This window comes from Chiloscyllium punctatum, chromosome 22, assembly GCF_047496795.1.
Source record: "Chiloscyllium punctatum isolate Juve2018m chromosome 22, sChiPun1.3, whole genome shotgun sequence".
In the NCBI taxonomy this organism is placed as follows: domain Eukaryota; kingdom Metazoa; phylum Chordata; class Chondrichthyes; order Orectolobiformes; family Hemiscylliidae; genus Chiloscyllium; species Chiloscyllium punctatum.
The window spans coordinates 79,476,927-79,489,824 of NC_092760.1; the positions used below are offsets into that span (position 1 = coordinate 79,476,927).

Sequence of the window (12,898 nt, forward strand, 5' to 3'; positions counted from 1 at the left end):
AGGTCTGAAGCAACAATAGCGTTGGCATGATTACATGGCCTTGGGGAAAGTATTCCAATTCCACCGGCTTCAAATTAAATCATCAACTTTTATTTTAAACTGCTTTTAGTTAAGGGCTGCTGCTTCAACACTGAAAAATGTCAAACAAAGCAGGCCTTGCTCCAGTTCTACTAGCTGTTTTAAAAATTTAGTGAGGAGGATGCGTGGTTAAAATATGAAATGGAAGTTATGAACTCCAAGTATTTGGCAGGCCAGGGTGACTGTCTTTCAGACACAGCCTCTCCTAATGGATTTCTTGCACCTCTTTTCGAGTTTAGCACGCAACTTCACTTCTAGCCCCAGCAATCTTACTTTCTCATTCACTGCTTTCTCCTTCAGGAGAGAAATAAACTTTTATTTTGTTCTCACTAGAGTTTCCTTTAGCCATTGACCACTCTGAATTTATGCTATACAGTTCTACAATTTTGTGCTTCAAACATCATGGAAGGTAGGTAACTTCAACAACATACAGTTATTCCTATTTTGTTGTGCTTTGCTTGCCAACAATTATAGCTTCGCCAGAACTTAAGAGATTAATATTAGCATCAATGCTGACTGTTTTTACTGGCACAAGTGCCTGGGATTGCAGAGATAGATATCTATGGTAGCCAACATCTAATTGCTACTGCTGCTGCACAGGTCTACAATTCAAACTCAACTGACATCGAACACCTATATTGTATTTCAACATTTCTCAAGGAGCTTTGAGAACCTGTTTCACAAAATCACCAGATGAAAAGCAAATTGGACCTGGCTGTAAGGTTCAATCCCAGGTGTAATGAGCCTAAAATATTAAATTCTCCATTGCTGAAGTCCTGCGCTCTTGGTCCTTCCAACACTTGACAAAATTAAAACTCTGACAAGTGGTCATTTACCAAGTACAGCCTTTTATAAGCTTACTAACGTTTCAACTGTTTAAATGCATCAAGTAAATTGTACCAGTGACAGGGATACACATCCAGTCAATACAAATTTAAAGTGCGAATAAAAAGGTTTATTTTAAAGAAAGAAAGGTTTTGTTTTCAAAACTTGTGTTTCACTACTTGCCATATGGACATTTTCTGCCAGTTATCATCTCACAAATAGCCATGGTGAATGAATGCCTAAATACTATACATAGAAATGCATAGATGTTACAAGTTAGGTAGACATTTTGTAGTCAAAGAACTGGATGTAGCACAGAGGCAAAGCTGGAGGTGATAACACAACCAGATAAGTCTTGATCTTATTGAATGCTAAAAAGGCCAAATGACCTATTCCTGTTTTCCAGTCCTCTACACAGCAACAGGTCTTTCAGACAACTAGTCCACTTATCTTTCAATAGCTCAAATAGCTCTATTTATGTTCACCTGCTCTATTCCAGTTCCTTGAACTGCCTTTTCTGCATCTTCCAACACAATCTGTAGAATCCCTACAGCATGGAAGCAGGTCATTTGGACCATTGAATCCACACCGACCCTTTGAAGAGCATCCCACTCAGACCAACCCTATCCCTGTAACCCTGCATTTCCCATGGCTGATCCACTTGATTGACATATCCCTATATACGAAGCGCGATTTAGTCTAAAAATTAGAGCCAAATCATTCAGAAAAGAAATTAGGAAGCACTTCTGCCCGTAAATGGTGGCCGATAGGTTAACCATTGCAGTTGGTAGAGTGCTAGATAATACACAATTGCAAATTGGTATGCTTGTAAAACTCATGTGTGTGAGAATAGTATATTCCACTGTGGTCCCTCTTTCTGTCTTCAAAAACCTAGCATAGAATAAATTGTACATTGGGCAGGTTTGCTAGCACAAATGGCAGTGGATGTCAGATCAATTGTTAGTTTTAAATTTAAGATAGATTTACTCTTGTTTAGCAAAGGTATTAAGTGAAGTGGCATGTATATGCAGTTAGGCCACAGATCAGCCATAATCTCATTGAATGGCAGAGCATTCTTGAGGGGCTAAATAGCCTACTCCTGTTCCTATGTTACTTCAGTTGTTTGTCTTCCTTCATTATTGAAGCTGGGTGTTACTGGGGTGTATAAGGTAAAGTAATCTCTTGGAACTCTCTCTCTCTCTCTTTGATGTAACTATGGAGACCTGATGCAAACCTGCATGACTTTCCAAGGATCAGGTAAAGCTGAAATTTCTGATTTTGTTAATACTGCCCCATTTTGCTAGATTGCCTCTTGTCCTTCGCTTTGAAGAAAACAACATCACTACTTGAGAATGCTCCCCAGTTATTTATTTCTTTTATAAGAAAATTGAACATTATATATACTATGGCTACAAGAGGCTAGGAATACTGCAGCAAGTCACTCACCTCCTGACTTCCCAAAGCCTGTCTATCACCTACAAAGCACAAAGCACAATCAGGAGTGAGATAAAACACTCCCTATTTGCCTGGATGAATGCAGTTCCAACAACATTCAAGAAGCTTGACACCATCCAGGGGAGGAGCCTGCCAGACTGGAGCCCTACCCATCACATGGAATATTCATTCCTTTCACTGTTGATGTACAGTAGCAACAGTGTGTGCCATGTGAGATGCACTGCAGTAACTCACCAATGGTCCTCTGACAGCACTTTCCAAACATACACCCTCAACACTCAGGAGGGCAAAGAGAATAAATTGGAATATCACCACCTGAAAGTTTCCCTCTAAGCCACACACCAGGCTACGAAATGTCACAAAACAATTGTAAATCAAATGTAAGCTACTCACTTAGTAACTAAATCCACATGAAATCTCTTACGAAATCAAAAATATCAAGTATATTCAATAGACAAACACTTGATTCCACAATGGAGTGAAGACCTCATCTAGACTTGTGCCAATCACATGTTTAATGGATGTATTATTTTCCAATTGGACACCCAAAACAGGATTGGGAATATCCAACTGGACAAAGTGAAACAAAAACAAATTGAAGTAAAGATTGATGTACAGTTACCAGTTGTCCAGGAAAGGCTGACTACTGCAGGTGTTGGACCACAGAGGTTGCAGGACCAGATAATGCAGAATTAGGGAGATATAACCTCTAAATGAACTGGTTAAAGCATTTTTATTTTACCTCAGGAGTGGTCAGGGCATAAGAACATGCCTTCATTTGATTCTATTTCCACAAATTGTAATGGGTTAACCACCATTTTGATTGATTAGCTTTATCAATCCAGTACATGTTGGATGACGCAAATGTTATTGTACTCTGAAGATTACAAACAGATGTACAACCTCAAGAAGGGAAAGCAAAAAAAAACGAATAGCTATCAAACACCTATGCATCTGTTGCTCATGTAGGCCAACCTAAGCCAATGTGGTAAAAATTATTCTGTAGTAAAGCATATCCAGTAAAAGTATAATTACTGTAGGGCAGCATTGGAAACATACTGACTAAAAATTAACAACCTACTCATCTCCTAGCCCTGCATTCAAAAACTAGACTTTAGTACAAATTGAGCAGTCATAAAATCAGCTGAAAGTGTAAGTATTTCAGTTCATTTCCTTTTCTTCTAAATAGTTAGGAAAAAAAGGCTGCAATTTAATTGTTAGACATGGTTCCAGCTATTTGATCTCACAACCAGCTGCTTTCTCTCACCAAGACGTATATGCAAAGAGTATTATCCACTTTCCTAAACAGATTGCTGCATGCTCCAAAGAGCAAAACTGCACATCTCATCTTTCTAGCAGATATTAATGAACACACACACAAATATCACTATCCTAGATGAGAGCAACTTAAACTGTTCTTTAGGCAATTTTCATTTCTAAGTAAAACAATGTTTGTAGCTGTGTTGCTTGTCAAAAACAAAAGCTTGATATAATCCACCATGAAGTCACAACAGGGTAAACTGAGACAAAGAAGAAAAAGTACAAATTGGAATCTTCTTGCAACAAGGAAGCCTGAAGTCAAAAAAAGGGCTAGCCATGCTTTTCACATGGTCCTTTTACCAAACACATTGAGTATTTGCCATAATAAATTCTTAAAGATGGCAATACTATTTAAAAGTGAATCTCAGAAACAAACCAAATACATTCCTTTTCATTCTTCCTTAAATGAAGGTCCAACCACAGAAACATCACTCAATACTAATGTGTGCAATCATTTATTTAAAACACTTGCTCAAAGGAATGCTATAGAACTATGGGGTTAAACCCGCCTGTTACAATAAGTCATTTTTCTTCAATCATTCAGAGATCACAAAATCTCTATAATGCATTAGGAGGCCATTTGGTACATCCAGTCTGCACTAACCCTCTGAAGAGCTACCCCCAGACACAACCCCCAACCCCATCTTCATAATACTGCATTTATCATGGCTAACCTATCTTGTCTGCATAGGGGGGCAATTTAGCATGGCCAATCCACCTAATGTGCATATGGGCTGTGGGAGGAAACTGGAGCACCCAAAGAAAATCTGAACAGACATGGGAAGAAATGTGTAAACTCCACATAGTCAGCCAGCCAAGGCTTGAGTCAAACCCAGATCCCTGATGCTGAGAGGCACCAGTGCTAACCACTGATATACCATGCATTCCTCAACAACATCATATAACACTAGCGGAGAACACAAATTAGCCAGATTTTGCTGTCAAAATAACAATGAAGCCTTAACAGAACTCTATCTTATTTATATTTAAATGGTACTGTTATGCCGCGACATTATTAAATTAACAAATTAGAGTGTTGCTGTCTATTCCATTATTGTCACGCGTTAAAGTAAAAGATTTATTGTAGTAGAAAGAAATTAAGAGTACCTCAAAATTTCATATTGTCATTACGAGTGTAATCATCCTTTTGACAGCACTAATTGAACATTTCAAGTGAACCCACTTCTCTGGGGCTGAAAATTAGGACATTTTAATTATTCAGATATTAATTGCTGCAGATTTCAACAAGAAATTGTTGCAGATTCTTCAGCCTAGAACATTTGTTTTGAATGTGTTTCCTGCTAACTGTGCAACAAGGGAAAGGGGGCATGCAGGATCCAATTGAGCGAGGCCATTAACTCTGCCCAATCAGGTTAAAGGATTATGAATTAACAGTGCAAGGACTGAAAAGGAAGTGTAAGCTAAGAGTGGGTGAATTACATGTCAAATTGGGAACAACTGTTGATTGGGGAAAGGAAGAGAAAACAAAATGAAAAGTTTAAATTTTCTTGAATTTTAATTGTAAAGGCCTCACTCAATTGGATCCTGTATGCACCCCCCCCCCCCCCTCCTCCTCCTTGTCCCTTGTTGCACAGTTAGCAGGATACACTTTCAAAAAAACATTCTAGGCTGAAGAATGCGAAGCAAGTCTAACTGATCAATTAGAGTCATAGTCATACAGCACAGATGTGGTCCAACCAGTCCACGCCAACCATATTCCCAAACTAAACCAGTCCCACTTACCTGTGTTTGGCCCTTATTCCTCCAAACCTTTTATATTCATGTATTTATCTGAAACTGTACCTGCATCACCAACTTTTTCTGGCAGTTCATTGCACACATGAACCACCATGTGTAAAAAAAAGTTGCTCCTCAAGATCTTTTTAAAACTTTGTCCTCTCACCTTAACCATATGCCCACTAGATCTGAATTCCCCATCCGAGGGAAAAGAACCTTGCTATTCACCTAATTGATGCTCCTCATGATTTTAGAAACCTCTAGAATGTCATCCTTCAATCTCCTATGCAGTGATAAAAGTCCCAGCCTATCCAGCCTATTTTTAAAATTCAAACCCTCCATTCTCAGCAATATCTTGGTAAATCTTTAATGAACCCCCTCCAATTTAATAATTTCCTTCTTATAGCAGGATGACGACAACTAAACACAGTACTCCAACAGAGTGTTCATGAATGCCCTGTATAACCTCGACATGACATCCCAATTCCTACACACTGCACAATGAAAACAAGCTTGCTAAATGCCTTCTTAATCACCCCATCCACATGTGATGCAAATTTCAAATTATGCACCAAAACCCCTGGGGTCTCTTTATTTTACAACATTATCCATGCGCCTACCATTAACTGCATAAATCCTGCCCTTGTTTGTTTTACCAAAATGCAATACCTCACGTTTATCCAAATTAAACTCTATCTGCCAATCCTCGGCCCAATGGCCGAATTGATTAAGATATCTTAGTAATCTAGATAACCTTCTTCACTGTCCACTGTACTACCAATTTTGGTGTCATCTGCAAACTTTCCAACCATGCCTCCCATACTCTCATCAATATTGTTTATATAAACAACAAACAAAACTAGATCTACCACCGATCCTAGTGGAACACCGCTAGTCACAGGGCTTCATCCGAAAAAAAATCCTTCACCACAACCCTCTGTCTCCTCCGACAGCAAAATCCAGATGAATTTTTCTGATTCTGGAAACAATATATACCTCCTGACAAACAAGATTGGTGATGATATGAGTCCAGAATAGGCAACTGGCACTCATTCTGCTGATCAGTTCATGTTTCGTGCAGCCAATGTCATTGTTCCAACTTGCAGCCCCATTTGACACTCAACTGCTACCCCACTCAATATATCACTTGGCTTGCTATTCTGCTCATTGACTCTGAAAACTACAATCCTGAACCATGATTTCAGGCTGGCCAAGTAAGATCATCCAACATATAAGACTTCACAGTGAAATCCTTCGAAAGAGAACACAGTTTATTTGTTCTGCCATTGTTAACATAGCTTTGAAATGCTCAATATTCTGGATTGTCACAGTCTTTAATGCAGAGTTGCTGCTGATAGCAGGTACTTCGGCAGCAATGTCACAGGCACTTTGACAGGGAGGTAAATACAACGCTGCAGTTTCAGTGGCAACAAATGCAGTAACGTGGAAAAGCCAAAGACACCCAGCAGGTCAAGCAACAACTGTGATGACAACAAGGTCAATGGTTCAGGTGCAGACTCCAGAGCAGAAATGGATCAGAACAAATGAACAGGCATATTTGAAGAGCGTCGAGGAAATACACAGAAAACAAAAACCCCAAAGGAAGCATCAAAAGTAAACTGTACGAAACCACCTCAGAGATAAACTAACGTAGAGACATCAAAGAAAGAAAAGTACCTAGAGAAGTGAGAACCTTAAAGAAAATTTGAAAATCAGGTGAAAAACTAGCTGGTTCACAAACATTTTCTCAATATTCCTAGATAGTTATGCATCCTTTGTTTCTTTAATGCTTTCCTTCTCCTTTAATGCTTTATTATTTCTTCTGTTGCATCATACTACTGATATTTAAAATGTGCTTTTAAACCTTCCACTTTGTTTATCAATATACATACTCATCGGTTACTTTCACATCTGAAGGCACCTGAAAAGTAAACTATCCTTTTTACAGATGCTGTTGATCTGCTGCTTATTTCCATTTTTTTTTGTTTATGCACCACTTGCGAATCTCTGAGCCTATGGTGAATGATTATTACAGTTCATACAATTTCAAACCAATATATGATCTTGCAGAGTGTGTGTTTTGGAAATATTATTTTCAGTTAACGGTAACCCCATAGGAATAATAATTCAGCTAATTGCAGTTCACTACCCAAAACATATTGATGGCTAACAAAGATGGGTGTAAAAATACAAAGATCTCTATGTACTTTACAAATTATTCAAAAATTCTGTTCAGAATATTTTTAAGGCTGAGTTCAGATGCTGACACTGCCTGGCAGGCCAGTGCAATCCAACAAATGCATTTTGTTATTAAGTCTCAGTTCTGCTGCTCAGAGTTGAGATGTGCTTATTTCAATAGATAATAGGTGCAGGAGTAGGCCATTCTGCCCTTCGAGCCTGCACCACCATTCAATATGATCATGGCTGATCATCCTTAATCAATATCCTGTTCCTGCCTTATCTCCATAACCCTTGATTCTACTATCCTTGAGAGCTCTATCCAACTCTTTCTTAAATGAATCCAGAGACTGGGCCTCCACTGCCCTCTGGGGCAGAGCATTCCACACAGCCACCACTCTCTGGGTGAAGAAGTTTCTCCTCATTTCTGTCCTAAATGGTTTACTACGTATTTTTAAGCTGTGTCCTCTGGTTCGGCACTCACCCATCAGCGGAAACATGTTTCCTGCCTCCAGAGTGTCCAATCCTTTAATAATCTTATATGTCTTAATCAGATCCCTTCTCGGTCTTCTAAACTCAAGGGTATACAAGCTCAGTCGTTCCAGTCTTTCAGCGTAAGGTAGTCCCGCCATTCCAGGAATTGACCTTGTGAACCTATGCTGCACTCCCTCAAAATATCCTCAACAACAGCTACTCGACTGATATTCCTGTTGCCAATGACAACAGAGATACACAAGCAACTGGTGATACACAGCAAGCAAACTGGCTTTCTTTCCATAAGCAGTACCTGATCGCTGAGTTTTTCTCAGTTTTTGTTATTTCAGATTTCTAGCATCCAGTGCATTCTGCTCTGCAGTGAGGGGCAAATGCTCATCTGGGCTTGCTTACTTTAGTAAGCAGTAGGAAAGGGAGAGAGTAATGCCAAGTAGAAAACTGCTTTGCACCATGTGCTCTTAAAAAGTTATTTTGCACTTTACCAGTGGAAACTGGTCAAAATTAAAGTTAATCACCCCTACTAACACCCATATTCACCTATTGTATACAGCAGCAAATAAGGAAAACTAAAAGCAGACAGCCAGGTACTGAAGTAGAGATACTGGCCTGGATTTTCCAAAGGCCAAATAACTGTTACTGGCAAATAACTGCTGAAAAGTAAGCATACATGGGAGTTGTGCTTGATTCCTTTGGAATCCCCATCATAGCAAACTCCAAAGAAATTATTCAGGAAATTGAAGACTCCACTGAACAATTCCCCTACGCTTGGAACTCTCTGAAAGTATCCAAATAAATCAGAGAATTTGCTTGGACCTTTAAGTTACAAAATACGGCAGCTTGTTGTTGTGAAAAAGGGGCATAGTCTATCTTTCCTGGTTCTGTATGACGAGGGACCTGTCAGAATGCAATATGGCTCTGTCTTACTGAAGCAGCCCTGATCTGAATTTCCTATCCGAAACACGGTGCAAATTTGGCCAAATGTAGCCGATAAGAGACTTAGATACATGTACAACAAAACAAACTTCAACTGATATCACGTTCAGTGAATACATTAACCTTTCATACCCGTTTCTGCATGTCTTCGATTTGTTGCTGAGGGATAGTCTTTAAAATAATGTATATTTCTGAAAGCTTGTCTTCAGGTATGACCACAGAGGCTCTGAAAAGTGAACACAGAAAACAGCAGTTGTACAGGAGAGCATTCAAGGATTACTCCAATTCTCTCTTCACTTTGGCAACCACAATTAATGTGTGCGATTACATGGAAAGCAGCAGTCTCGTAGCACCTCATCAAAAAGCAAACCCTCATTCACTACATTTTAGCATCATTAAGCATCAACTTATTTTTTTCTGTACAATAAAATCTTGAATATCAGATTGGATTTGAACATGCCTACATATCACAGTCATAGGCCTACAGTAAAGAAAAAGGCCCTTTGGCCCATCGAGTCTGTGCTGGTCAAAAACAACCACCTAATTAGTCCAATCCCATTTTCTAGCATTTGGCCTATAACCTTTAAATGCATTGACATCACAAGTTTACATCAAAATATTTAAGTGTTATGAGGCTTTCTGCCTCTATCACTCTTACAGGCAGTTAAGTTCCAGATTCCCACCATCCTCTAGGTAGATTTCTTCTCACACCTCCTCTAAGAACTGTGAAACTTTTCACTCAGCTCCACATATGTTTGACAAACAAAGCCACATAGGGTGGTGTTCTAACCAGACAAGCAACAGGAAACATAGGAAATGTGCGTATACAATACACAGATTTCTCTAACTAAAATTTACCAGCATACCTACACACACTTGGGTCCCTAAGCCTGAGCTTTACCAAGCTGCATCTAAACTAAACTATGGCAACTGCACGCAATTCTATATGGAGAAAGTACACTTTCCATTTGGCTAATAAAATTTCTATTCGCCTGTTGTTTTGCTGGCAGGCTCATAAGCATGGTGATGAGACTCCATGCATGTAATACAAATGACTGACTGCAGAGAGAAAAAAAGCTTACTATTAAACAAAATGACCATTCGTAGTTTATGTTATTCAAGTCCTCAAACCTAGCTAAAGTATAGAAGAAAGGAAATTGCGATAAGCACATTGAAACATATAACAAGGAACAAACTGGAATCTGAATTTTGTTGGTTTGCATGGCTCAACGTTTTTTAAATTCACTCATGGGATGTGGGCATTGCTGGCTGGTCAGCATTTATTGCCCAACCCGTTTCCCTTGAGATGGTGGTAATGATCTGCCTTTTTGAACGGCTGCAGTCCGTGTACTGTAGGTTAACTCACAATGCCCTTAGAGAGGGAATCCTAGGATCTTGACTCAGCAACAGTGAAGGAACAGCAATATGCTTCCAAGATAGGATGGTGAGTAGCTTGAGAGGAAATTGCAGACGTGGTGGTCCTGTGTATCTATCCTTGACCTTCTAGATGGAGGTGGTCATGGTTTGGGGGGTGCTAGCTGAGGATTTTCGATGGATTTCTACAGCATATCTTGTACATAGGACACAATGTTGCTACAAAGCACGGTGGATGCCCGTGAATATGGTGTCAATCAAGCAGGCTGCTTTGTCCTGGATGGTTTCAAACATCTTGAATGTTGTTGGAGTTGCATCCATCCAGGCAAGTTGGGAATATTCCACCACACTTCTGACTTGTACCTTAAAGATGGTGGACAGGCTTTGGGGAGTCCATAGATAAGATATTCGCCTAGTATTCCTAGCCTCTGACCTTCTCTGGAGCACAAGTCTTCAACGCTATTCCGGAATATTTGCAAGGACCACAGCCCTGACAGTATCCAGTGCCTTCAACTGTTTCATCATATAAAGTGAATTGAATTGGCTGAACACTGGTATCTGTGATGCTGGGAATCACTGTAGGAGGCCAAGATGGATCATCCACTTGACAGTTCTGACTGAAGACTGCTGTCAATATTTCAGCCTTAGCTTATCCACTGACACATTGAGCTCTTCTATCATTGAGGATGAGGATATTGGTGGAGCCTTCTCCTCCAGTGAGTTGTTTCATTATCCACTACCATTCACAACTGGATGTCATGGGACAACAGAGCCTAGAATTTATCCGTTGGTAGTGGGATTGCTTCTGTCTATTACTTGTTGCTCATTCTGTGTGGCATGCCAGTAGTGCTGGTTGGTAGCTTCACCAGATAGACACCTCATTTTTAGCTATGCCTGGTGCTGCTCCTGGTATGCCCTCCTGCACTCTCCATTGAACCAAATTTATTCTCCTGGTTTGATGATAATATTTGAGTGGGGGACATGCGAGGTTGTGCAGTTGATGATTATGCTGGATTGCAATTCCAATGTTGATTGCCCACAGCATTCATGGATGCCCAGTCTAGAGTTGCTAGATTTATTCAAAGTCTGTCCCGTTTATTACAATGTTACTGTCACAATGGAGGGTATTCGCAACCTGAAGGCAGGATTTCTCTTCCTACAAGGTTTTTGCAATGGCCACTCTTACGGATACTGTTATGGACAAATACATCTGTGGATAGCAGATTGATAAGGATAAGACTGAAAATGTTTACAAACAAAGAACAATACAGCACAGGAGCAGTCCCTTCAGCTCTCCAAGCCTGTGCTGACACACTTAGCCCTTCTATAATAAAACTGTCTTCACTTACAGGATCTGCATCCCTCTGTTCATGTATTCTTCCAGGTGCTTCTTGAATTGTGTCTGCTTCCAACACTCCCCTGGCAGCGCGTTCTCGGCACTCACCACTTTTTGTGAAAAACTTGCCTCGCTCATGTTTTAAGCTCCCTCCCAACTCAAGTCCCGAACCTTGAACCGGTGGTCCCTAGTAATTGACCCCTCCACTCCGGGAAAAAGCCTCATGCTTTCCACTCTATCCATGCTATTCCCAACCTTATAAACTTCGATCAGATCTTCCCTCAACTTCCTGCGTTCCAGAGAAAACAAACCCAGTCTATCCAACCTTTCTTCATAGCTGAAATCCCCATACAGGGAACATCCTGATAAACTTTCTCTGTACCCTCTCCAAAGCATCCACATCCTCTGGTGGTGTGGCGACCAGAACTGTACACAATGGTTTTTCTCTTTTGTTGGAACCTTCACAATCTACTGATGAGCCAGAAAAGCAGATATGTCCTGCAGAACCTGACCACCTCAATCAGTTGTGCAGCTGCCAAGCCACTCTTGGTCATAGACACTGAAATACCCCCATCCAGAGTTCATTTTGCGCTCGGGCCACCCCCATTGCTCAGCAGTCAGGAGTACGGATTTATCCGTACTGAGGAAGGTATGTGGTTGTCAGCAGGATCCCTTGCCCATGTTTAACCTGAAGCCATAAGACTTCATGGGGTCCAGAGTTAATGTTGAGAAGAAGGGCAACTTCTTCTCAACTATGCTAGATCTGTCCTGCTGCTGAAACAGGACAGATCTGGGGATGGTGATAGTGGTTTCTGGAACTTTGTCTGTAAAGTATGATTCTATGAATATGACAATGGCAGGCTATTGCTGGACTGTTCTGTGAGACAGCTCTCCCAAATTTGGCATTAGTCCCCAGATGTTACTGAGGAAGACTTTGCAGGGTTGACAGGGCTTTTTCTGCAGTTGGCGTTTCTGGTGCCTAAATTGATGCCATGTCGGCTGTCCAGTTTCATTTCTTTGTTGAGACTTTGTAGTAATTCTTACAACTGAATGGCTTTTTACTAATTTATTCATATGTGGAACATGGGAATTGTTGGCTGGCTAGATTTATTGTCTAGTTTCCCTCAAGAAGGTGGCCTTTTTGAACTACAGTCCATATGCTGTTAG

The 12,898-nt window shown here is 40.3% G+C and overlaps 1 protein-coding gene across 4 annotated transcripts in view; it reads right to left on the reverse strand.

Annotated features, from left to right (window-relative positions):
* The window catches only part of ext2 (exostosin glycosyltransferase 2), a 200,346-nt gene that overhangs the window by 106,806 nt on the left and 80,642 nt on the right, over positions 1-12,898 (reverse strand). For 3 of the 4 annotated variants that reach the window (XM_072592690.1, XM_072592691.1, XM_072592692.1), the window contains one exon: positions 9,154-9,247. The exons of the other annotated variant lie outside the window; for it this stretch is intronic. In XM_072592690.1, the coding sequence (XP_072448791.1) occupies positions 9,154-9,247 (94 nt within the window). The remainder of the gene's footprint in view (positions 1-9,153; positions 9,248-12,898) is intronic. 4 annotated transcript variants of the gene reach the window in all.